This window comes from Triturus cristatus, chromosome 9 (assembly GCF_964204655.1).
Source record: "Triturus cristatus chromosome 9, aTriCri1.1, whole genome shotgun sequence".
Taxonomy (NCBI): domain Eukaryota; kingdom Metazoa; phylum Chordata; class Amphibia; order Caudata; family Salamandridae; genus Triturus; species Triturus cristatus.
This window is the reverse complement of record NC_140592.1, coordinates 84,391,575-84,418,981: the sequence shown is the minus strand read 5'-3', so window position 1 is coordinate 84,418,981 and position 27,407 is coordinate 84,391,575. Positions and strand designations below refer to the sequence as shown.

Below are 27,407 nucleotides of genomic sequence, written 5' to 3'. Positions count from 1 at the left end.
AAGGAGCCAGGAGGCCAACAGAGACACGACTCGCCCCGCCACGTTCCCGGAGGAGCGTGGCTGGGAAATGTACGGGACCGAGTCCTGCGTTTTTCCTTTTCACGGGGAGGGACTGAGTGATTTGAGTGAGGGAGGTCACAGGGCTCTGCGAGGCCAATTGTTGGGTGTCTACCTTTTATTTTTCTTCACCTTCCAATCACGCCTCTGACCGTAGGGTCTTCTTAGTTTTGTTTGACGCGCGAAAGATACGGTGGCAGTCCCGGTGACCCCTCACTCCCGTTCCTCTCACTTATCTTACGCCCCCTACAAACCTACTCACCCGTGTGTCCCTGTGTTTGTTCCTCCTTTTCCCCCATATACGACCGGAGGAGGAGAACGTCCCCGGAAGGAAGATCCCCTCGCCGGGCCCACAAAGCAGGAAGACACCAGAAAATCCGGGACGGTTGAGAGACAGCGAAAACCCAATAAAAAGACATACTCAATACAGTAACGGGTCGTGGCTTATTGTACCCCCTACCCCTGACGCCTTACCACAAGTGGCGAGCCAGATAGGAGCTGTTGGAACCCCCCCTCCGATAAAGGATGGAGGCCCTTATACATCAGATGAAGGAGGGCCAGGCCAAACTTGAGTGGGCTGTAGAAAAGTCCTCCAGTCAGGCAGAGGCGGATCGCGCCGTGTTTACTTCGGCAATTCAGAATCAGGCTGACAGTTTATTGAAACTAGCCGAGGGACATGCCCAACTTCTAGTCACGCTGGGGCAAGGCAGGGCAAGCAACCCGCCTGGAACAGTAGTCCCCCTGCAGAAGTTCGTACCGGGAGACGACCCCTTGGCATTTTTCTTTTACTTTGAAAGGGTCGCGAGGGCCAGTGCCTGGCCGGGAGAACGTTGGCCTTTTTATCTCGCACCACTCCTGACCGAAGAAGCACAAGCGGCATACCAGATGGTGAACAAAGATGGGACCGCCACCCATACTGTAGTAAAACAATATGTTCTGGATCGGTTGGGTGTTGACGACGAGACACACCGGTTAAGGTTCCGACAAGAACGGGGTGCCTCGGGAGACTTACCAAAAACCCTGTTTTTCAAACTCAAAGGAGCCGCTGACCTCTGGCTTAAACTCCATGAAGCCAACATGGAGGAGGTCATGAACAAGATCTATCTCGAGCAATTTCTGGAGGCACTCCCGTATGCAACCCAACGTTGGTTGAAACAGCACGCAGGATTAACTTTGGAACAAGCAATTGAAATGGCGACTTCTTACGCCTGGGCACAAGGCCGGCCCCCTGTACAAGAACCTGAGAGAAACACACGACTAACCGGCCCTGGGAAACCAGAAAAAAAGACCTTGAGACCCCTACCAGAAACCCCACGTCCCCGTGTGTTTCGACCTGAAAACCTGACATACTCGGGTCCCCAATGTTATGACTGTGGAGAATGGGGACACATAGCGCGGTACTGCCGCAAGAAAAGAGAGCAAGAGGAAGAACCAATGGACGTGAGCTATGCACCCCGCTCTGTCTTTTTCGCCCAAGAAACAGGGACTCCGGATGCAGACATTCGGTCGTAAAGCGGGAACTGATAAAACCTTCTTGGCTTTTACCTGGGAAAACCGTGCATATCAGGTGTATACATGGGGACGTGAAGGAATACCCTTTAGCTAGGCTTACCTTAGGTACTGATGTGGGTATACACTCAGGTGGTGGTGGGGGTGTTAGAGAGTCTCCCCGAACCGCTAATCATAGGGATTGACACCCCGTGCTTTGCTCCCCTATTGCATGCTGCCCTGAGCCCAGCAAAACATAACGTTCTTCTTATGCCTGAGCCCTGGGCTAGGGATAACCACTTCCGGATGGCTCAATTGAATGACGCCAGCCTCACCCATGCATGGCAAAAAGCCCGAGACCACCAGAATCCCTTGAATAGGACATATCCTACCTTCATAGAACAGAAGGGTCTACTGCACCGACTCGCCAAACATGACGCAGTCCCCCAACTATTGGTCCCCTTAGAGTTCAGGGACCAAATCCTATTTTTTGCACACGCTCACCTGTTGGCGGGACATTCCGGAGCAGAAAAGATGGGACAGGCCATCTTGCAACATTTCTTTTGGCCTGGAGTATACGCCCAAATCCAGAAATACTGTCAGGAGTGTCAAATCTGTCAAAGACGTAATCCCTATGTTCCCCCTCCAGTCCCCTTACACCCCTTGCCCATCATCGGTGCTTCATTTGATCGATTGGGTATGGACCTTATAGGGCCATTACCCAAATCAGCACGCGGTCACCAGTATGCCTTGGTATTGATTGATTATGCCACCAGATATCCAGAGGCCTTCCCCCTTCGAGCAGCGACCTCCGCCGCCATCGCTCAAAGACTCGTAGAGGTGTTTTCCCGCATGGGGTTCCCCCGAGTGATCATCACAGATCAAGGTACACCCTTCGTGTCACGACTAATGAGACCGGTTTGCGACCAATTGCGGATTAAACATATAACCACCACTGTTTATCACCCCCAGACAGATGGGTTGGTGGAGCGGTATAATGGTAGTCTAAAACTTACCTTAAAGAAACTTCTGTCTGGGGATAGAAGAAACTGGGACCAACTGCTCCCGCTAGCCCTCTTTGTTCTCCGTAGTCAAAAACAATCCAGTTTGGGGACCTCTTCTTTTGAGCTGCTCTTTGGCCGCAAACCTCGAACGTTACTCGAAATCACGAAGGATAGTTGGGAACGGGAGGGATTGCAGGAGGCCGAAGCACTCCTTGACTATACCCGACAGTTACAAACCAGGTTACATAAACTGAGAACCCTGGCCCATACCCAGTTGTCTGCATCACAGACCAAACAAAAAACTTTTTATGACCGTGGCACGAAATGGAGAGAGCTGAACGTAGGTGACTGGACACTGGTACTACTGCCCACGTCCATCCACAAATTGAAAAGGGAATGGCAAGGCCCTTTTAAGGTTGTCCGAAAGATAGGCAAAACCACCTACATCCTACAGATGACAGGGAACAAGACGCAAATGTACCACATTAATCTACTGAAAAAGTGGTTAGGGCCCCCTCCCTCTGTGGCCCACATGGTGTCTGTGGCCTCCCCCATACCTCACACAGTCAACGAGACTCCCACCAATCCAGATCTCTCATCTTCCCAAAGCGAAGAAATCCGCTCTCTACTTCCGAATTTCTCAGATGTTTTTTCCGATCAGCCGGGGAAGACCCACCTGGCAGAACACTCCATCCCCACCCCACCCCACCAGGGGTCGTGGTAAAACAAAAACCATATCGGATACCTGAAGCCCGACTAGCCGCGTTCCAGGAGGAGGTCTCCCGGATGTTGGTATCAGGGGTTATAGTCCCCTCCCACAGCAATTGGTGTTCCCCAGTTGTCCTTGTACCAAAGCCGGATGGCAGCATCCGGTTTTGTATTGACTTTAGGGCCGTAAACCGAGTATCTAAACAAGACACCTATCCCCTTCCTAGGGTGGACAAATTATTAGAACGCCTTGGTGAGGCCAGATATATAAACACCATCGACCTCACCAAGGGCTATTGGCAGATCCCGTTGGCCCCCGCGGACCAGGAAAAAAACGCGTTTTCCACCCCTTCCGGCCACTACCACTTCACGGTCCTCCCCTTTGGGTTGCATGGGGCACCGGCCACCTTTCAAAGAGCCATGGACACCCTCCTGGCTCCTCACTTGCAGTACTCGGGGGGCTTATCTTGATGACATTGTGGTGTTCAGTAAGACCTGGGAGGAACACCTGCTCCATTTGGGTAATATCCTTGGTAGTCTCAGACAGTCAGGGCTACACGTCAACGCAAAAAAATCGAGGGTAGCCTTTCAGAAGGTCCGATATTTGGGTTATCTCTTGGGGGAGGGACGCATTGCACCCCAGACCGAGAAAGTGGCCGCCATACAGGCAGTCCCCTTTCCTAAAACCAAAAGGGACCTACGGGCTTTTTTAGGGTTATTGGGTTACTACCGCAGATTCATAGCCCCGTTCACTACCATAGCGGGACCCCTTACAGACCTCTTACGCAAATCCCACACCTCACCCCGCTTACAAGCCCCTTCCGATCGTGAAGCCCATGCCTTTCAATCCTTGAAGGACGCACTAACCACCTCCCCCGTATTGGTGACCCGGACTTCAGTAAAACCTTTATACTCCAGACAGACGCCTCAGGTATTGGGATAGGGGCGGTCCTCTCACAACCGGACAAGGATGGCCACGAGCGCCCCCTTCTTTATCTTAGCCGAAAACTATTTCCAAGGGAACAGGCGTATTCAACCGTAGAGAAGGAATGTCTGGCAGTGAAGTGGGGGGTTGACAAGCTCCGGTATTACTTGGAAGGCAGACCCTTCATTCTTTATACGGACCACGCCCCCCTTACCTGGCTACAAAGGAACCGCGGCCATAATGAACGCATCCTCTGTTGGTTTCTGGCCCTGCAGCCCTATCAACTAGACGTTCGTCACTGGAAAGGGGTAAACCAGGGGAATGCTGACTTTCTCTCCCGATTCCCTTGTTCCCCCGACCGGTGTACTCCAGGGGGAGGGATTTGTCTCGGGGTCACCCCGGAGGAAGGACGGGGTGGAGACGGTAACAACTGTTCGTTTCCACCCCGGCCACAGGACTCAAGCGGCCCCTTTAACACGAACTGGAATTACCTGGGGGAGGAGTCCGCAGATATGACGTCAGCATCGACGAGCCAATCAAGAGGGGCGCTATCGCGTAAAGGAAACCTGGAAGAGGAGGACAGCGCGAACGCCGGTGGAGGAGTCGGGGTTGGAGAGACGGAGGACGAGCAAAAGCGAGGAAACGGAGAAGACGGCGAGAGAGCGAGCGGAGGGACCGAAGGAAGCGGAGCCGAGCAGCCGAAGGAGCCAGGAGGCCAACAGAGACGCGACTCGCCCCGCCACGTTCCCGGAGGAGCGTGGCTGGGAAAGGTACGGGACCGAGTCCTGCGTTTTTCCTTTTCACGGGGAGGGACTGAGTGATTTGAGTGAGGGAGGTCACAGGGCTGTGCGAGGCCAATTGTTGGGTGTCTACCTTTTATTTTTCTTCACCTTCCAATCACGCCTCTGACCGTAGGGTCTTCTTAGTTTTGTTTGACGCACAAAAGATACGGTGGCAGTCCCGGTGACCCCTCACTCCCGTTCCTCTCACTTATCCTACGCCCCCTACAAACCTACTCACCCGTGTGTCCCTGTGTTTGTTCCTTCTTTTCCCCCATATACGACCGGAGAAGGAGAACGTCCCCGGAAGGAAGAGCCCCTCGCCGGGCCCACAAAGCAGGAAGACACCAGAAAATCCGGGACGGTTGAGAAACAGTGAAAAACCAATAAAAAGACATACTCGATACAGTAACGGGTCGTGGCTTATTGTACCCCCTACCCCTGACGCTTTACCACAGTCACACATGATATAACTGCAGCGCAAATGGCGATAATAATAAATTTAGTGGAGGTTTCAAAACATAAGCGTTTCCATCCATATTCATCTAAGTTCATGAATTTTATGGTGTTTGATGGTTGTGTTTTTAAAAATGTAAGTATAGAGCTCAATTCACAGATAATTTCCAATTTAACAAATTGAATATCTACACCCACAAATTTTCCATTTAAGGGACGATCACGCCATGCAATTAAGACAACTTTTTAGAAGTCAAGGTTTAATTTTAGTCCATTGTCAACATAGTGGAAAAGTCTACTAGCATACCCACTGCCGAAATGTGCAAAATCGCATTTTTCTTTTTTTACAGTTTTCCCCCCCAGAGGAGAAAACCCTTCATTTGTACTGACATGAATTACGGGAACATGCCAGTTTATCTCCCACACTGGAGAGGGACTTGCTTTTCCTATTAGTGGGAGTAACCTTCGAATGGAAGAAAGGAGCTGAAGAAGTTTGTCAACGCCCATAACCTTTGAATGACCCCAAAATGTGGGCTGTTAAAAAAATTAAAAAAATAAAAATTCCCTGGGCAGAAATTTACTCTACTGACAATCTGTCAAACTAGCAAATTTTTTGCAAGAGTGAATCTTATCTGCAGATGAAAACTTCTGTTGATCATGAATCTCAGAATGGAAATTTCCACCCAACAGATCAGTTTCTGGATGCATAAGTGCAACTAACATGTACAATAACCATTCTAAATTATGCCCACCAAATCTGTTGGCAGATAAATATTGTTAGGCCCTATTTTTCTATGTTTTTCTTCAATCTGTTTGAAGCATTGCCATAACAACTTATTGTCTATGTTTGAAACCTTTCATTAATTCACCCATTTGCCTCTCATCTTCAACCTGCAAATGGAATCACTTGGTGTCCTTTTGGTAGGCAAGAACATCAGAATTTACCAATATATGGATGACATTCAACGTTACTTGAAGGTCTTAGCTAACAATGAACTTAACCTGCTGAAGATATCACTATCTAAGCCTGGGTAACCAGTCCTACCTCAGGCTGAACCCCACCAAGGATGAATTTAGCTCATGCCTACAGACCGCATGTTCTAAAGTGGCTCACAGGATGTTCTATCACCCCACCTCATCAACGGTGCCAACCCTGGGATTTCTACATTAACATCAATCCCCTTTTCGGGATTCACATCGATCACGAGACAAAGACCATCTGCAATTAGTTGGTCTTTGTCACTAAGTGAAACCCTTTCACCAGAAGCAGGCTTTAGAACTGCCATCCATGGTCATCTGTCATCTCGATAGAGGCAACAATTTCCTTGATTGCTTACCTGAGACCCATCTGACACAAAGTACATAAGGGTGTTGTTCGTTTTGAGGGAAAACATGGCTAGCATGGCATAGAAGGCTCAACCTAAACTATAACACTATTCTCTCATGAGAATAACTTACCAAGAGGTTTGGAATTACACCACTGCCCTTGCCTCTAAATGAGACCGATGAATTCAGAGCTGCACATACATAACATCCATTAATTTTTTTATAGCTGCCCGGGTAACGGTCAACTGTAAATTAGCCCCTTCCTCTTTTCCCAAGTTCAGGAATAGACTCTATGGTCCATGTGTTACAGTCTGCTGAAATTCAATTAGACCACATCTTTTCCTCCCATGCATCTCTTCTTTGTTCATGCTTTCTACAAGCCTCTAGAACCTCACCCACCTCTTGGTGGCATTCGTGCAGGATTAATAGCGGTACTGCCAGAATTGCTGAACATTTCGCACGCATACTTGTTACCACACTTTTCTTTTCGGGTAAGTTATGCAGGCTAATATTTTTCAAGGTGAATATTTGAAAAAGGGTACCTGTGGCTTGTGGAGATCAGCAGGGCTTAAGAAGCTGGAGCCTGCCTCTGTGTACTGCGCCAAGAGGAATCCAAGGGCCATAAGGGAACAGACTGTGATCCGAAGAAACATGGCAGTGCCCTCTCCAAAGAGCGAGCGGAATCCAACACTGCAAGAAGCAACATGGAATTATATAGCTGAAATAGCCGTGCCTCTGCAGTAATATCCAATATTGCATTACCACCTATTGTCCCCAACGACTCTTCTTAATAAAGTGCCCATTCTTAAGAAAACGCAAGAAGATGGCCACTCTTTTGCCCACCTTGGACCTAGGCAGTGGAATGGGCTTATTTTACCCATCCGGTCTGAACTCAACTATCTACTTTTCCTGCAAAAAAAAACCAATACCTAGTTCTTTTTCCGTTTCCGCCAGGACAACCTTGTTAGTTAAAAGTTGAGCTATAAACAAACCTCATTCATTCATTCAATAAACAGAAACAAGTTTTTAAGTGGGAAACTTTATTTTTATTTTTTATGTCAATCAATTTTTGCTGGGTTATAGGGGCATTTTATCTTTTTCACCCTACATCATTTAATAAACTTTTTCTTAACTGATTGGCGTTATTTCACGAGTGTTTTTTATTCACTTATTGTTTTAACTACCAATGTTATTCTATTTTGTAAGTCTGTTATTAATATACCCACTACTCCTACTTTCATTTCATTGGTAGAAGTTTATTTTTTAACTTAAATTCTCAAGCTTTTCATTGCTTTCAGGTTTTCATAATCGGAGCACTGAAAATAGTTTTTTGAAAAGTGGGCATCAAAATGATACTACTTCAGGCTTTGGAAAACACAGTTATTTGCTAATGGCGAAAAAAAGGCGAAAGTGAGAATTAGTGTTTAAGGTACATACGGTGGAAGGTGAGGAACAGCTAATATAATTATGGTGTCCCAAACTAAAGATGGGCGTCAAACTCAAATGGGCAGATTTACTAACATTTCAGCACAAAATGTTTTTTTGTTATTTACTTTCAAGCGCAATAGTTGTTTTGCACTGGAATGTTGCCTAAAAAATACACAAAGCAGCGCAAAGCGCTGTTTTGCTTTTACTTAGCACCTTGGGATGTTCCATGGGTGGTATATGGGCGTTGCCATGCAAACATCCATGGTTTTTGACGCAAAACTCTTATCTACAAAAAAAGTGATACAGGGTTTTGTGTATAAAAATAACGCCTTTTGAAACCAGGCATTAAAACGAGAAATGTTTTCATTTCTCATTTCTTTTCCATTTGTACTGCACTGTACAGCACACATACAAAGTAGGAAAAGTGTTATAAGTTGTCTAGGCATAGTATTTTGTACTGGAAGAATAGCCTTCCAGTACAAAATCTATGCTAGACTCAAGCCCACACCCTTGCACTATGGCGCAAAGGTGTGAACGTGGCGCTCAGCAGCAAACATCTGCACAGGAGTTAAGGAGAGTGGAGGAGGAGAGTGTCATCTCCGTAGATACAGAGCTCTCCTGCTCTCTTCTCATGCAATGCAACATTTTTGGCTGTGCAGCGTTGCAGGAGAATTTGATAAATCTGGCCCAAAGTCCTATTCCAGGTTAACCCTCGACCACCATGAATATAAAAGTGACGCAGCCAGTGACCAGTATGTTTGCCAGTTGCAGATCTGGAGAAGGCACACAATGGCACTGATGTGTACTGCCAGGGGAAGCATGGCAGATCTTTGACTCTTCAAAATATTCTACTTACCAAATGTTTTCAGTGGAATTCCCTGGATCATATGACCTCAGCAGCATATTTGTGTTATTGAAATTTACCTTTAAAAACATTTGGCATTTGCTGCGGAGACCGATACGTTTATGGTAGCATTGCATTGAAGAAGAGTGTTTGATAATAATTGGTGAAATATCTGAAATTCTGTTTAGTCAGATACTGTTGCATATTCTTGATTGAAGCTCAGAGCAAAAAAGCTTCCTAGTTTCAAAAGGATGATATTAATCCTCAAGGGCAAGCCTACTAATTATAGGGCACAAAGGGAATGGGGCACACAGAGTACTACAGAAGACTTTGTGCTGTCTGATCATGTTCAGCCTCGGTTATGTTTCTGTGCTGTGCATCCACTTAAAAACAAGCATTTGCAATGCAATCGGTCTCGCCTTTGGGACCTTATATGTATTTAGCTTTGCAGCACATTACCCTGGGTGCTGAAACATCTATTGTTCCTTAACGTTTAGGGAAAGTAAGCACCAAACTGCGTGACACGCCAGGTATGGGAACACATGGAGAGAAATATTGCCTTTCAGCGGGAAATGGTATAGTCCCAAGCTCTGTTTTTAATATAAAATCAGGGCCTTCGTGGTCATATCTCTGAAAATACAAGATTTGAAAAAAATATTATTGTCTACAGGTGCTCGTGGAAGACAATTTCTATGGACTGGAATCTAGAGAATGCTAAAGTTATTCTGGTATTTTACCAACCTCTGCTGAAGTTAAATAGAGGCAGTTGCCAGAAAAAGAAAAAAAAAAGAAAGTGTCTCAGCAGAAAGCAATTTTGGTACTTTAGTGACCTCTGCTGGTCATTTTCTATCAAGACAGTTAAATAGAGGAAGTTGAACAGAAAAAAAAGTCCCTAAGCGGAAGCAGACAAAAGTCCTAGGGATGATCTCCAGAGCCCACAAAGTACATACACCTATAAGTATAGACTAAAGTATATACAAAAGGTCTTGAATGCTCGACTTAAAAAGTGAAATCATCTATTGAGACAAGACTCACTCTCGCAAAGCATTACCTTGCTATGCATTTAGCCTCCCACTTCCTTTTAAACGTTACCTTACTAATGCATTTAGCCTCCCACTTCCTTTTAAACGTTACCTTACTAATGCGTTTAGCCTCCCACTTCCTTTTAAACATTACCTTACTAACGCATTACGGGGCAGATTTACAAGGTCTGGCGCATCTCTGCAAATCAGCAGGGATGCGCCAGAACACTTGCGACCCGCAAAACCACCCGTGCGCCACCACTGATGCGCCGCATTTACAATGCGGCGCACCGTGGTGCATGGATGGGCAGATACGTGTCGCATCCTCCTGCGGAAATGCGGCGCATTGCTGGAGTCGCGTCGCAAGAGCGACGCGGCTCCAGCAAGGCTCGGGGGTGCCCTATGCCTAACATGCTGCGTCAATCCTTACGCCTGCTTCAAGCAGGAGCAGGGTTTTGACGCAGCATGGCCGTAAAAGTGACTCCGTGAAATCTTGTAGATTTCACTGCGTCACTTTTACGAGGCGTACCTGTGAGGGAACGCCCACCCTGCGCTGGAACGCCCACATGAAACCTGACGCAAGTTTCATGTGGCGCAGGTGTACAACGTGACGCATCTCCCTAGATGCATCACGTTGTAAATACGACTCAACATGGTGCATGATTTACGCCGCCGCTGCGTCACAGAAGTGACGCAACTGCGGCGTAAATGTGTCGCAAACGGCTTGTAAATCTGCCCCTTAGTCTCCCGCTTCCTTTTAAACATTACCTTACTAATGCATTGAGCCTCATACTTCCTTTTAAACATTACCTTACTAATGCATTTAGCCTCCCACTTCCTTTTAAACATTACCTTACTAATGCATTTAGCCTCCCACTTCCTTTTTCAGCTAAAGGAGAGCACACATCCATGTCAATGGGGCACGTTGTGGTGAGCTGACCTACCTCTTCAGTTTTTGTAAGGTGCCATTTCCCAAAAGTGTTCAACACAGAATCTTGCCAAGTAGTGAACCTAAGATGTATACACTAGTATACTGCTTTTCAGGTGCCATTAGTCATGCTTAGGGTCACCTAACAGTTTCCCGCCGATTTTATAACAGTTTTTTCGCCCAATAATGACACATTACCTGTTTGTCGCCTACATGCCAGTGTCCAGAAGAAAACTTAATTATGCATCATCACATCTATAAATTATAATATCTGTGTATATTTTTAACTTGCCAATATTTGTTACAAACTCCTTTCAACTTCAATGAAGTATTATTTGTTTTAAAAAATTGCAAAAAATATGTACAACCATACAATTACTGAAAATACAGACTGGCAATCTGTAGTTTTTTAGGATACAATACAACTTCTGTTCTATGCAGTCAGTATAGATGAACCATACGGACTAAAGAAATGAAGCCACGCATTTTGATTAATATCTGTGGTAGAAACTGAATTTTCCACTAACATTACCTTGACACGAGTGATTTTTTTTCCTTGGGATATGTCATACTTTTCCATTACTAGAAAGAGGCCTTAAGTCTAGTGAACGCTTTATCCCTTAAAATAACAGTGTCATCTTTAATAAACCCCTCAATAAATGTGACAATATTTTAATCCGAACTTATCTTTTGGAAAATCCTCCAAGAACTTTCAGAAAATAAAACCTATTGTATAAAAGCACTTCTCAAGGGGAAGATGTTTATTTTATAGATATATATATATATATATCATAAACACGGGGGTTGCCAAAATATGGAGTCGCACTCGTACCAAGAGAAGCTTTCCCCAAAGCTTTAATCAAATTCAGGTAGCAGCAGCTTACACCAGTTAATCACAGCATGCGCCCGCTGCCTTGACGCGTTTCGAGTAATCTCTTCTTCAGAAGGCTGCGCGGACTGAGAGCGTAGTTAGTGGCTTCTACTTCCGTTATAAGCAGCTGCATCACATGTCCATAATTGAACGCCCTGGATGGGGCTCTGTGTTGCATCATGGGAGTTGAAGTCCATAATCTCACCCAAATGGCAACGTTCTCAATATCAATGCAATAAGGCCCTGAGTGAGCCCCCGGTAGCTGCTGTATATATATATATATCCACATAGTTTTGCGAGTATTTTCTGCCACAATCGGCGGCAGGCTCAGGGTGAGGTCGCAAACCTCCAAAAATCCAAAACCTTAATTGTGTTCGAACAAACCAATGCCGAGCCCAATTCCTTTTTAGCGTGGATAAGTTTATTCCATGTAGCGAAAAACGCCTGACGCGATATTGTATATAATGAATTGACCCTTTCAAAATGGATGCCATTTTGCACAGTACTGTGGATGATATCGTAGTCCTACCTTTATTTTGGTATATTTTGTGCACTATATGTTGATGGTGAAAACAAACGTTTTTTGACCCGTGACCAAGGATCGGCAGCTCCGAAACACGTCTGACGTTTTTGCTACATGGAATAAACTTATCCATGCTAAAAAGGAATTGGGCTCAGCATTGGTTTGTTCAAGCACAATTAAGGTTTTGGATATATATTACCTACTGGCGGTCGCCAGTAGGTAGTTATAGTTAGGACCACGTTTCCATAGGAAATCCTCAACGTTCTATTTTGAATAACTTTGACGCCGGTCGACGAATCCTCGCGAATTTTTCAAAATAGGTGGGGCGCTACGCTCCGCTCCTACCCTGAAAGTCTCGGGGGGATTCGTCAAGCGGGGGCTGAGATAAAAGGGGGGTCCCAAAACGCGTTTTTCCCATGCATTTTTCCATAGGACCTTTAGACAGGGCTACAGCCCGAACGGCTGAACAGAATTACTAGAAATTTGGCAGAGAGGTAGTCCTCAGGTCAAGGAAGTGCCTTTTGTAGGTTTGGTGTAAATCTGTTCAGTAGATTCTGAGAAAATAGCCTTTAAATCAATATATATATCTGAGCCAGCTTACGGTGCGCTTACGGTACGCTTACCGTACGTGTACGGTGGCGTGCGCGAGCGCGATTCTGATTGGCTCTTAGATCTTAGTAAACATTCGAATCGGCCGAAACCAGGAAGCGGCGGCCGCCATTTTCTCTCTCGCACTGAGAGTTAGGTTGTAAAATAAAGCCAAAAAACATGTAAAGGGGCTGTTTAGACAGCTCCCACACACATAGCCATGTTGAGGGAGTCCCCAAAGACCCCCCAAGGCCAAAAATGCAATTTTTATTTTTTCGCTAATTTCGCCGATTACGCTTACCGTACGCGTACGGTAAAAAATTATAATAAAAAAAAAACTATCCACACTCTCCCCCCCCCCCCCGTGTGCAATTGGTGGCCGCAGGCCACCAATTATGCATGGCTTATCAGAGGTGTGATAAACTAGAATATTTTAAACAAAAATAATAAAAGAAAAAATTATCCACACATCCACCCCGTGTGCAAATGGTGCCCGAAGGGCACCATTTGTGCATGGCTTATAAAAATTACGAAAAATTAAAATATTACCTTTCAAAACGAAGTGCATCATATGTCCTCCATGTGCGCACGGTGCGCGAAGCGCATCGTGCGTACATGGCCCATCTAGCGTAACGTGGGCACGCGGTGCGCGTAGCGCACCGCGTGCCCACTGTGCGTGCACGGCACTAACTGCGTAAAGTGGGCGCGCAGTGCGCGAAGCGCACCGCGTGCTTACTGTGCGCGCACGGTGCGCGAAGCTCACCGTGCGCGCACGGAACGAACTGCGTTAAGTGGGCGCGCACGCCACGAATGGCGTAAAGTAACTTAGCATTTAAAAAACCGTACAAATTCACTGAAAAAACCATAGGTTTCACACACGTTATAGTTAGGAATTAGCATTTAAAAAACCTTGCAAATTCACTGAAAAAAACATAGGTTTCACACATGTTATAGTTAGCGGAAATTTTACTGATAAAAAACCAGTGAAATTCCCCCGTTATAGTTAGTGCAGGCAACTATAACTCACGCGACCGCAATCTTCTGCTGATGACATATGTGTCTTTATGAAAAAAAAATATTTGTAATATATGTATAGCTAAAAATGTATGGAAGAAGACATGGGCAAATAAGTGTCTAAATACAGTATTAGCATCAGCAGAAGATTGCGGTCGCGTGAGTTATAGTTGCCTGCACTAACTATAACGGGGGAATTTCACTGGTTTTTTATCAGTAAAATTTCCGCTAACTATAACATGTGTGAAACCTATGGTTTTTTCAGTGAATTTGCAAGGTTTTTTTAAATGCTAATTCCTAACTATAACGTGTGTGAAACCTATGGTTTTTTCAGTGAATATATATATATTTATATATTTTACAAATGCTAAATCATTGGATTATTGAACAGAAAGCTCTGGATTCGGATCAAGTAGGCTTTGGCATGTCCTTGGTACCTGTAATTGTAATATGTTGTTTACCACCATAGCCAATTGAGACAATAATGGGCAACCTCCGCTGCTGTTACAGCTCCTTAGTAATGTCTTTGGTAAGGTAGATCATGAGAGACTTTGGGAAAAGGCCAGACTCTTGAAAACTAAAAGAAAAGGTTGATAAATGTTCATACAAATATTTAGCTACTAGTCCAATTGGGGGAAGATTTCTAGCATTCTTAGTTAATAAGGATATTCAGTGGGTTTACGCAAGCAGCAAAGATTTTACTTTGTTTACTATGGATTTTTTTGTTTATCTTAAATTTCTTTGCATTTCCACCTTCAAACTGTGTTCAAAGCAGATATCTGCATATATTATGGAAATTATTTGGGTCTTATTGCCAGAACCCCCTTTGGTCTTCAAATACCCTTATTACCTCTGCCGGGTTAATGTAATAGAAAAGTTGTCAGTGTTGTTTAAAACTTTGTCACTTATTTAAAAATGCTGTTAATGGTGGTTAAACATTAAAAGATGCCATTTATAGGTTTGGAACGAACATGCTTAATTTTGCTAAAAGATATACAAAGTATTAAGAAGTTTCAAAAATTTCAGCATTGCTTGCTAAAATTATTTAAGTTACTGTTTACCCTTCCAGTTCTCCAGGCAACAGCAGGCAGTTAAACAGGCATGTTACAACTGTATTCACTATTTCTATAAGTAACAGCAGGAGCTTGACTGAAACCTGCAAGCAACCTTGGAAAATGTTTTATTATCAGTTCTATATCAAATGAGTCTGAACCTTCCCAGTGATGATTGTGGAAGGTGAAGAAATGTTTAAAAAAATGTACCAAGCAATTCATTTTTTAGTACAATTGTTTAAATACTTTGGACAGTGGCGGCTCATCCTCTAAGGCGAAAGAGTGTCGTCCCACTGCTTTTAGCAGTGCAAAGAAGGACAAATAAAATAATAACTTGACATTATTATCAATTTATTTGTTCGTTCTGCTTGGTAGCTTTGCGCGCGGGCTGGCTGCTCTGATCTTAGTGGAGGGGGAAGGAGTGGAGGGCACTCTGTAAGGTGTGCAATGACTGTTTGGCTGGCCCTGCCAAACAGTCATGCACATTTTGCATGTTCTCCACCCAGGTTGCATCACAGCCTGGGTGGAGAAAATGCACAGGCCCCCAGTCCCTAGCAGAGTGCCAAACTGCGGTGCTCAGACCAATCACAACACTGCATTGCAGCGTTGTGATTGGCTATGGGGAGCTTGGGAGTCCGGGAGCTTCCTGCTTACACAAAAGCCAGGAAGAGGATTGAGGAGAGGAGGCGGCCGGCAAGTTTTTTTTGTTTTTTTTTACAAGGTCGCTGCAAAACGTTGGTAAATTTGGCACTAGATATTTAGCCATAAGACAACTGTGCACCTCTCTAACAAGGATTCTTTAGAAGCTGGATGAGGGCAGGACCGGTTTCTCCTCCAGCTTACTATGGTTTTCCCTGCATCCTATAGGGCGAGGACAGAACAGCAGTCCCAGCAGCAGGTAAACTTGCATGAAATAATTCTGCATACATTTTCCAGCTTGGCTGAGTTCGATTACAGTCAAAATTACCTGGATAAGCAATGGAAACTACTTTGAAATGTGGAAAAAGACTTTACGCTGGTGAAAGGAAAAATAAACTAGAAAACTCTACAGCTTTTGCACACGGCTAAAATTGCTAATTTTATAAAACTTACCTGGAATAAAAAAAAATCTTTACATACCCCAGACATGCCAACCTTGGAAATCTTTTCACCATGTAAGGGGGACGAGTGTGATGGGATGGGGCTTTAGGCCTTTTACTGCCCATCCAAGCATGCAAGAGTCTTGAGAGGAAGAGGGGCTCAGAGCCCAAAACATCATCATCCCCAAAAATTATAAATAAAACCTCTGAAGCTACCACCAGTGTCCCGAGGAGACTGCAGCCCCTGATGAACATCGGCAGGTGCAGAGACTACAATCACAGGGTGGAAACACACTACATGCAGAGGTTTCAGCTCATATTGTGTTCCACCGTATATTGACTCTTCATCAGGAGACCCTGTGAAGGGATCTGATAACGTGTGACACACGCTAGCCGTGTTATTCAGCAGGTTTGATAGCCCTACTGATATTATGATGCATCCAGATCCACCCAAGCACTAGGCAAGCCTTGTTATTGCCTAGGGCGTCAGCGCACCTTCTCATGTTGTCGTCTTCGGAGTGAGGGTTTGATGAAGAGAGTACAAACTTGCATCGGTACCAAGGCTACCTGCACTCTAACCTCTCGCGGCCTCGGTGCAGGCAGTACTCACAGGGGCTGCAACAAACGCACATGTCAGCAGGCAGAAGGCTTCGCTTCAGAGGTTGGGGTAGTGGAGGGGCAGCTTTAGGAGAGTGTAAGGACGCAGGAAAAGATGCAAGGAAGAGATTAGAAGGTGGCGGGCTCAAGAGGAAAATGGTGAAGGAAATTTACAGGAAAAGTGAGGGAGTGTGAGAGTTGTAGGGGCAGAGGGAGAACTCCTAACATGAAGGAGAATTTCAGGAGAGGTCACAGGGCACAAGAAGAACCGTAGAGAAGAGAGAACAGGATCCTGGCAGGAGTGAAGGAAAGAATACATTTTCAGAAGTAGTAGGCAGAGCTGCTGGAAATAGAGAGACTTACAATTAGAGAGGTGGGATGGAGAAGGTGAGAGACGTGTGAAGAGGTTGATAACTGTGTAGCTCTCCGGAGAAGTGAGTGCTGTAGGATGAGAGGTGAAAGAGAGAAGCGTGTGTTGCAGGATGGGAGGTGGAGTACGTTTCAGGAATGCGAGGTTACCTCCACCCTCCATCTCGAAAAGGGTCTCACTGGCAATTCAAGATGGCTTCCACTGAGCTCTTATCCACAGAGTTCGAACACATACAGGCATATGGGGCATCCATGCACTATACAGCAAACAGACTCGCCCACATGAGATGAGGCAGAACTTCAGAGAGTGGCACCAGTAATCCACCTGCCCATGTACACAGAAGAGGAAACAGATACAGGCCAAAAAGTGAAAGGCACAGCAAAAAGTTGCATTTAACTCATGGTAAAAGTACACACTCGCAACAGCATACTAGGGACTTTCCCATCCCGACAGACAATCTCTGTACTTTCTTTCTGTTCCTCATCCTCCTGGCGCCGCTTCCCGTTTTGGCCTTGTTATGTCTTCTCAGTTCAGTGGTTTGCATTCTCCCAGTGGTTTGCATTCTCTGGCTCCTTGTTGCTCACATCTGTCTTCTATCCAGTCTGTTCATCAGGAACTCATGCCAGCCCTGGCTTCATGAACCGTTCAGAGTATATTGTTGTCTGTGTCCAATTTCATTTCATTTCTATAGTGACTGTACACTGCAGAATGTACCTTATAAATTCAATAAATAGACGTTTGCGCGAACCGCTCCTCAGTAGTCACCCACGAGATGCCACTTACAACTGTGCAATTTCCTACACCTGCCAGAACTTCCCTATTTTTGCAATTTGTGAAGTTTGCAAAGTTTCCTATTTTACTTTCCTTTTTGTCCATGCGAAATGTTGCTTCACAGTTGTAATTGTCTGCTAACTACAAGTTATTTTCTCCCTAAACCAAGAGAGTGGCATAAGATTAAGTTACCCGCCACTTTGAACTATATGATCGATGGCACCGAAAGAGCATAGCCAGCTAGCCCAATCCTTCTCCCTTCCACCCATCCTTCCATCAATCAATCATCCATCCTTTCCACTTCATACACCCATCCGTCCTCACCCCTCCCATCCACCCAGTAATCCATTTCTTCAATCACCTTTTCACCTATCCATAACCCATTTATCCACTCCTCCACCTTTCCATTCTATCAATCATTTTCTCTTCTATCCATCCTTTCACCTACTGTCCATCTATTCACTCATTCACCCTTTCCTCCTTTGTGTCATCTATCGATCCTCCCATCCATACTTTCACGGTTTCATCCATTCATCCAACTTTTCTTCCTTCCATTCTCTCAACTCATCCATCCACCCAAATCTCTTCCACTCTTCATCATTTAATCCATCTTTCCACCCTTTTATCCATCCTTTTGTTCCGGCACTCTTCCAGTCATCTTTTCACTCATCCATCAATTAATCCATCCATTCACACGTCCTTTAATCTTTCCAACCATTCTTTCGCCCTTCCTCGTTTTCCTCTTTTCATCCATCCCCCTTCCTTTTGTCCCTATTTTAACTCTCCCTTCCACACTTTCCTTCTTTGCACCCTTCCTTTCTCTCCCCCTTCCACCCTTCATTTCATATTTCCTTGTTTCCTTCCTTCCATACTTGTATCTTTCCTCGTTCCTTCCTTTTTCCCCCTTCTTCCTTTCACCATATTTAGCTATCTTTATTTCTTTTCTTCCCTCTATGCTTTTTCTTTCTTTGTTCCGCAAACCTGAAGACAGAGGAAGCCGACAAAGAACGACTCAACATGTTAGTGCCTTACTCAGGTACTAAATTGGGATGAGTGTCACACCCTCCGCCCCTAGCTGCTAGAGTGGAGGTTTCAGGGCGCCTAAACAATCCCAGCCAGTATGGAAAATGTATACAGACTTCTCCGCAAAGCTACTTTTTGAAAAGTTTCTCTCTGTACAGAAATGTGCGCAATTATTTTCTTTGCACGCTTGTCGTACTTCTCAGGCAATTGTTTCACAAACAAAAAAATATATATATATATATATATATATATATATATATATATATATATATATATATATATATATATATATATATATATATATATACACTAAGTGAAGTTGCTAAATTTGCCATAGGATTTCATAAATGATGCGAGTTATATATAAAAAAAAGACCCGCACCCCCTGGTGGTAAATAACATCACTGCATGTAAAATTCAACATTTGTTTTTTGAGAATCTGTGGAAATGCTGTCCTAAATGGCGCGTTTCAGGCCTGTAGCTGAAGACTTCACCCAAGGGGTGGGAACATGATTTGTGAATCAGGCCTACGGTATCTCATTAGGAAAGTGAATCAGCCTCTGTCAGAACTGTTTAAAATTCAGATGTCTTCCCGTTTCTGTCAGCAAAGTAAATATTACAGAGGTGAAGAAGCCTTGATTTTAAAGTATTTTATGTCACAGTATAGGTGGGCCACCACCCGGTCCTCCCAACGAGATAGCTTCTGGGGGATATTTACCGAGGGGTGCGCGGAAGCGCAAGTACCGCGGCGCAGGTTTGCGCTGCTCCCACAGGCTTACAGGTTACTCATAAAGTTAGTAACCTGTAGTTAGTCGGTGCAATGCTTTGCGGCGCCTTGCACCACGCGAGCTTACGAGCAAAATAGTCGTATAAATAACCCCTCAGTGTTTCTATTCAGTTCACCCCATGAAAATCTACAAAGTACGCTTGGAGGAATAAAAATCGGTCCTTCTTACCTTAAGGTGGCGGCTGGGTAGGTCCTGATGTGAGCTGCAGGCGCTATTTATGAGTGTTCAGGGTGGCGTCACCTGGTAGAGCCCGAACGTCAGCATTTAAAGGTTCCTGTCTCCTTAGATACTCTGAGGGTGGCACCAGTGTTCGAGGTTCAAGGGCAGGGCAGACATCACCTGGACCAGGTGTGCTGGGTTCCGGAGATGCCTCTGTGCCAATGACGCAGCGGGTGTAGAGTCTCCGAAGGGAGGGGGCGCACTTTCCAATCCTCCATTACCTGGTTGTCTCTGGGAATGTTATTCTTTTACCTGATAATGAAGGTCAGGGGTCACACATTCAGGTGTGCGGTGCGTGCTGCGTTTCTCTGCCTCCTTGGGCACGTTCAGGGTTTGTTTGCTGCGTGCATTCGTTGTGCTGCAGCTGAATGGTTCGGGTGGAGGCACCGTCGCGGGTACGGCGTGGTGGTGCGTCGGTTCCCCGTGCCCTCTGGGGCACTGCTGTGTGAGGGCAGCATGTGTGGGGCTGTGTGGCACGTGCGCGTGAACTGCTGCCAGCTCGTTTTCAGACATTGGCTTGCATTGTGTCCGCGGGGCGGGGGTGGTGGTTGGGGGGGGGGGGCGGGGGGGGGGGGCTGTTAGGGTGAGGCTTTGCTAGTCTATGAAACCAAAGATATGGCGTATAATGGAGATCCCGCTGAAGCGTAGGAGGCCAGTGATGTGTAGTATGATTGAGACCCTGCTGGTATATGTGGCCAAATATATTGCTCATAAGTGAGACCCTGCTGGAGTGCATGAGGCTAGTAATATGTAGTATGAGTGAGACCCTGCTGGTATATGTGGGGTATAAATGAGACCCTGCTGGAGTGTAGGAGGCCAGTGAAATGTAGTATGAGACCCTGCTGGTATATGTGGCCAAAGGTGTGGGGTATAAACGAGACCCTGCTGGAACATATGGGGCCAGTGATATGTAGTATGAGTGAGACCCTGCTGGTATATGTGGCCAAAGATATGGGTTATAAGTGAGACCCTGCTGGAACATAGGAGGGCAGTGATATGGAGTATAAGTGAGACCCTGCTGGAATATATGGGGTATAAGTGAGACCCTGCTGGAGTGCATGAGGTCAGTGATATGTAGTATGAGTGAGACCCTGCTGGAATATTTGGCCGAAGATGTGGGGTATAAGGGAGACCCTGTTAAAGTGTATGATGCCATTGATGTGTGGTATGAGTGATGCCCTACTGAAGTGAGACCAGTGATATGTAGTATGAGTGAGACCCTTGCTGGTATAAGAGACCAATGACATGGGGTTAAGTGAGACCTTGCTACAGCGTGTGATGTCATTGATGTGTGGTATGAGTGAAGCCCTGCTGAAGTGAGACCCTGCTGGTACATGAGGCCAAGGATATGGTGTATACGTGAGACCCTTCTAAAGTGTATGATGCCATCGATGTGTGATATGAGTGATGCCCTACTGAAGTGAGCCCAGTGATATGTAGTATGAGTGAGACCCTTGCTGGTATAAGAGACCAATGACATGGGGTTAAGTGAGACCTTGCTACAGCGTGTGATGTCATTGATGTGTGGTATGAGTGAAGCCCTGCTGAAGTGAGACCCTGCTGGTACATGAGGCCAAGGATATGATGTATACGTGAGACCCTTCTAAAGTGTATGACGCCATTGATGTGCGGTATGAGAGAAGTCCTGCTGATGTGAGTCCGCTGATATGTAGTATGAGTGAGACCCTGCTGGTTTATAAGGTGTGAGATATGTGTTATGAGTGAGACCCCAATGAAGTATGTAGAGCCATTGATATGTGGCATAAGAGAAGCACTGTTGTAGTAAGGCAAGTGACATGTAGCACGAGTAAACTATGAATTAAAATTCGGCATGCACATACAATTATTGGAAATTAATGGCCAGACATTGTGATGTTACAGCAGAAACCAGGAGAAGTGATTATAGGGCCCAGGGGAGCAACAGAATGTGCCAACATTTTTAATTGCTGGCAACTTGTAATTACCATATTCTTCGAAGTTGCTGTTACATTTAGTGTTATAAGACTGATTATGAATTGTAGTATCATTCACCAGGATACATATCAAACACAATTGAGAAGATCCTACTCCAAGATGGCGCCACTGTTAATTGATTGTAGTGAAGAGCGCAAATACCCCAATGAGTGGCATCCTGGCATTGACAGAACGGTGTCACAGGGGGTTAGGAAGAAAATATGTGAGTTTTGAGAAGCCCATGGAATGGGAGAAAATGCTTTTCTGCACAAATGGACAAATGAACAAATGAACAGCATTCCTAGCTTGAGAGGTGACCACTGGGAAAGAGCGACCGCCTATATAAGCTTTCCTGAATTTGGGAAAATTAGCAAGGTGCTGAAGTGAGGACAGTGCCCAGAGGTATAAAAAGAGAGAAGAAAATCCATGTAACTGTCTGAGGCAGGCTGTATAATGCCTTGTGACAGAAACCAAGGACCTTGAACAGACAATGTTTGCGTATGGGAAGCCAATGGGCGGCAGAAAGATGAGCAGTGACACTAGTTTTCCTACTTAGTCGTAGGATTACTGGTTTGCTAAAGACATCTACGGGACATTCACAAAGTTGACCTAGGAATGCATTCTACCCGTTGCTAGCCATTGGCTTTGTGGTTTGTAACTCATGTTTTCTTGCTTTCCATTCGCTGGCTTTGTGTGTTTTACGCTGTCCAGCATGAGTTTGTACCTTCCCTTTCTAAAACCTTATTTACAGTATTCTTCCGAGTGCTCCCTTTCTGTAAACCTGCCTGTAAATCTTGATCTTATCTTATCACATTTGCTGTGCATTCAAAGATAGTGGTAAAATGTCAAGCGCTGTCTTCCAAGGGTGCTTGTTTACTTTTCTTTCTCTGACTTCAAAGCGAGAGGATTTATGTGACAATCTTGTTGGATACTGGGGGGTAGGAAAGAGATTTTTTCTAGCACATGACAACATTTAAATGAACTGTGCAAGTATTTGAGAATATATCAGAATTAGGAACACAAATGAAGCACATTTGTTATTTTTGAAGTATGTTGGAAACAAATACTTTAATATGATCAAAACAAATCATTACACTTAGAGATGCAACTTCTACACATTTTTGTCTGTGCACTGTATAATTTTATTAGTAAAACTGTATGTCTGTGCAAATGTAATGGTCATTTCAACTGAAAATCTGTTGTCTGTAATGGCAGTGTGCTACCACACCATGAATACTCTACGCCACTCCGCGCTACTCTGCACCACTGCACTGTACTCCACTCTGTGCCACTGCACTCTTTGCCAGTACACTAGTCTTCGCCAATACACTTTACACTGTAGCACTCAACTCTATGCCCCTGCACTCTACGCTGATCCACTGTACACCACTCTAATCTACTCTGCATCACTGCCCTCTACACCACTCTAATCTATGCCATTACACTCAACTCCACTCTACGCAACTGCACTCTACCCTGCACTGCTCCACTCTACACCACTTCACTCTATTCCAAAACAATCTACTCTACGTGCCTCACTCTATGCCACTCAACTCTACGCTTCTCTTCTCTACACCACTACACACCAATGCAACTCTACACAACTGCACTCTATGCTACTTTACTCCACACTACTGCACTCTTTTACACTTTACTTTGCAACACTGCACTCTCCGTCACTGAACTCTATGCCACTCTATTCTGCACTACTCCACTCTATGCCACTACACTGTACGCCACTATACTCTACTATGCACCACTCTACGCTCTTCTACTCTGCACCACTCTACACCACTGCACTCTATGCCACTTGACTCTACTCTGCACTCTACGCAACTGCACTCTATGCCACTCAACTCTACTGTGCGCCACTGCCCTCTGCATCACTCAACTCTATGCCACTCCACTATGCACCACTCTACTCTATGCCACTGCACTCTACTATACTCCGCGCCACTCTGCGCCACTGTACTTTACTATGAACCACCCTAATCTATGCCACTGCATTCTACGATGCTGCATTGTACGCAGCTGAATGCAATGTCACTGCACTCTACGCCACTATATTCTACACCAGTCCACTTTGCTCTATGCCAGTTTGGGTATGCCCCTCTACGTGACTCCATACTATGCCACTCCAATACACGACACTCTCTGCCACTCCACTCTACAACACTTTACTCCACTCTTCGCCATTCCACTCTACGTCAGTTCATGCCACCCTCCTCTATGCCACTAATGTTTAGCCATGCTGACCAGCAGCCATGCTGGTGTACAACATGGCTAAAACACATTGGCAAAGCCAATTGCTCTTGCATAAACAAGACCTATTAGCTTTGCCAATGTTTATTAATTCTTTAGTCTGTGCTACATTGCTAAAACCATTGTCATAGCCAATAGCTTCAGAAGGTGAGATCCTGTTTATGTAACTGGCTTTTTAGTTAACTGATTTGTTGTGTTCACTGTCTGTGCTAGGCAATTGTTCCAAGAATTCACTACAGTAGTTGAGTGTAAGAAACATATGTGCCAGACCAAAATTAAATTGAGCCAGTGGTATCCGGTGCTCACCACCACATGGTATTACTGTATGTTTAATTTTAAGACGAGTACAACAGTTTTTATAAAATTAAAACACATAAAAATGACAATTTAGACTATTCCACACCGTTCCTATAGCTTTGAGAGACCTGGAATAGTCTGAATTATCACACTTGTAGGAGTGTGATGGTTAGTAGTTGTCTTGGTATTGTCATTGGCATCTTTGGCAGAGGCAATAAGTGGTAATAAGGGCACCGACACATACTTTTTTTTTTTTACAAATTAAGCACTGTCCCAAACTAACCAACAGTGGCTATAATTTCTGTAAAATGACACATTGACACATCAAAGCATCCTGTAAGCAGGCGCGGTGTATGTGGTAGGTAGGTTATGACAAATTCTGCATTTCATTGGCATGAAGGCGAGCATCACAGACCTCATACTTGCTGTCTTAGTGTATGAAAAAGGTCACTTTATTAAAAACATACAAATTTCACCCTAGGCCTTAGCCTTACAAAACTAAGCCTCACTATACAACAAATTACCTACAGCATTACCCCCTTACCCCAACAATCCCCCTTACACCTTTTAACTTGCAACTTTGTAAATCCTTTCTTTTTATTAAACTGTTGACCTTTACTCCCTTAGCACTTTAACCTACATCTGTAAACATCTAACTATCTAAGTAGGCTATACCTTAACTTTTAATATCTTACTTCCTTCAGACGTAACTTTATTGCCACCCCGCATTGTCCTGATTCACCTATGTTCACAATAATCATCTTAATCTAGCAAAATGGCAATTGAAACTAGCAACCGCCACTCAGAAAGGCACCGTCTTTCTGACTATCCCCCCAGAAATCCCTGTTCCCCCGCCTCACATTGAGTGTGTTCTCCAGCATCTCGTTCACTTGCATCTGGTAGAGCTCCATCCCATAGCCAGACAAGTGAACACCGTCCCCTCTAAAAAAAAAATTCCAGGGTGTCATATTTCAATTCTGAGTGCTCCACCCAGCCAAAACCCTTGTCCCTACAGAAAACAAGCATATCTCGTTTAATCTTGTACCAGGCCTTATCCATGGTTGTGGGCCTGTCCCCCCCCCCCCCCTCCATTGCCCCTTTGGGATAAACCCTGTCCAAAGAACTAAAATGTCCGCCCACCGTCTCCCAATCTTCAAGATATCCCCCTTCAACAAAGCCAGTCCCTTACTCACCAGCATGTTCTTTTCCCCCAAGTGGAGCACCAAAATATCCGGACATGTGTGCATTCTCAAGAACATACTCAAACATTGCAACAGTTTGTTTCACCGCATACCACTTTTCCATGCCATGTAACTTTAACCGGCCAACGATCGAGCCCAAGATTGGCACCTTTCTCCTTCTGGACTTCATACCGCTCCTCCCATTTAACAAAATAATGTCCTACTATCCAAATCAATATCTCAACTGACTACGGACCAGCCATTGCACCTGACAATAACTGTATATATGAGATACAAAGAAAATGTCTATTAACATCCCCCTGTCTCAACCTCGCATATCGACAAAAGCTATCTGACGACCGCCGTCCCAGTTGCATGATCCTGTCCCGACCTCATCCGCTTCCGTGGCCACTCCGATCCTGAAAGAACGGGTCTCACAATCCCAGGGAGGTTCCACAAATGCTGTTAATGCTTTTCTCACAACCCAAAAGATGTGAAAAGGCGTCACCCACGTGCCATTTACGTGTCAAAAAAACGCCCCTTGCGAAGCCCCACTACTCGCCCTAAGTTTTGTGACCCACCTCACTGGACATAGGCCCTGAACTGGGAATGGCTGCAACACTTCTGTCTTCCAACTGGCCATTTTTATCTGTCTTAGAATGGCAAATACACAGCTCTAAGCTGTCCTCCATACCCACAACATCCTCCCAGATTAACCCTGTAACCTCCACCTCGCCCTAACATTTTGGACACCCTGAAAGCCCCAAAAAACATCCATGGCATTAGCATTGAGAACAAAATAGTTTCTTCCCTGCTGCTGCATATGGCCGGTAGGACGTCCACCGCTTTGCCAAAAAATTGCCTTGATAATGACTTCTGCATTAGGGATTGGCAACCCCATTCTCTCGCCCACCCCTTGAAAATCATCCTCCTCAGATCCCAGGCTAATGGAGCATAGGAGATTGCCCATAAACGCAATGCCTGCAAGCTACCCTGTGATCCAGATTCTAGATAAACCCTTCTCAATCAACGGTAGCATGTACTGCACCATGTCCTCTTCCCTGTTCCAAATCTCCAACCTCCGATTCGCCCCGCTGGCTAGGAACTTCTGCCAAGTCTGCGCATATAACTTCCTGGTAGATTCTGCCAGAGACCCTACCACCAACTAAAGCATCCTTTCTCACCTATGCTCCACTTTTCTGCCGGCATCGGTGTCTTGACTTTGTCTGCGTCCGTGGCCAGCCCATTGAACCTCTCCCACTGTAAACGAGAGAGAGCATCCGCAATATCGATGTCCACCCACTGCACGTGTCTAGCCCTGAAAACCACATCATGTCTCAAGCAACCCATCACAAAAACTCTCAACAGTTTGAGCACCTGCTAGGCCCTTGCAGAATGCTTATTGACCACATGCACCACAGCCATATTGTCAATTCGAAACAATATCTTCTTGTGCGTCTGTTCCTTACCCCAGAGCATCACAGCCACTACCGGGGGGAAAAATTCCAGAAAAGTGATGCTCCTACACTCCTGCTTCCATTCCACGGCCACTCTTCTGCACACCACCTGCCCCACCAGTACAAACTGAAAGCCAGACCTCCCGTGCAATTGGAGTGTATCTGTACATCCCAGTCACACTACCGCGGAGCCACCACCGAGATGCCACTGAAATCATCCAAAAACCAGTACCACATACCTAGATCCTTTTTCACACATTCCGACAATCTGATGTGGTGATGTGACAGCGATAGCCCCACTAGTTACAAGCCTAGCCATCTTCAAAAAGACCTCCCTTTCCTCACTACCCTGCACGCAAAGTTGAGATGGCCGAGCAGAACCTGCACCTCCCTGACA

At 45.2% G+C, this 27,407-nt stretch overlaps 1 protein-coding gene across 1 annotated transcript in view; it reads right to left on the bottom strand.

The window, feature by feature from the left end:
• The window catches only part of GHRL (ghrelin and obestatin prepropeptide), a 31,362-nt gene extending 11,480 nt beyond the window's left edge, over window positions 1-19,882 (bottom strand). The window contains exons 1-2 of the mRNA XM_085624474.1: window positions 19,810-19,882; window positions 7,286-7,433 (exon numbers count right to left, since the gene is read on the bottom strand). Of these exons, the coding sequence (XP_085480600.1) occupies window positions 7,286-7,396 (111 nt within the window). The 5' untranslated portion in view covers window positions 7,397-7,433; window positions 19,810-19,882. The remainder of the gene's footprint in view (window positions 1-7,285; window positions 7,434-19,809) is intronic.
• Between the last annotated feature and the right edge of the window lie 7,525 nt (window positions 19,883-27,407).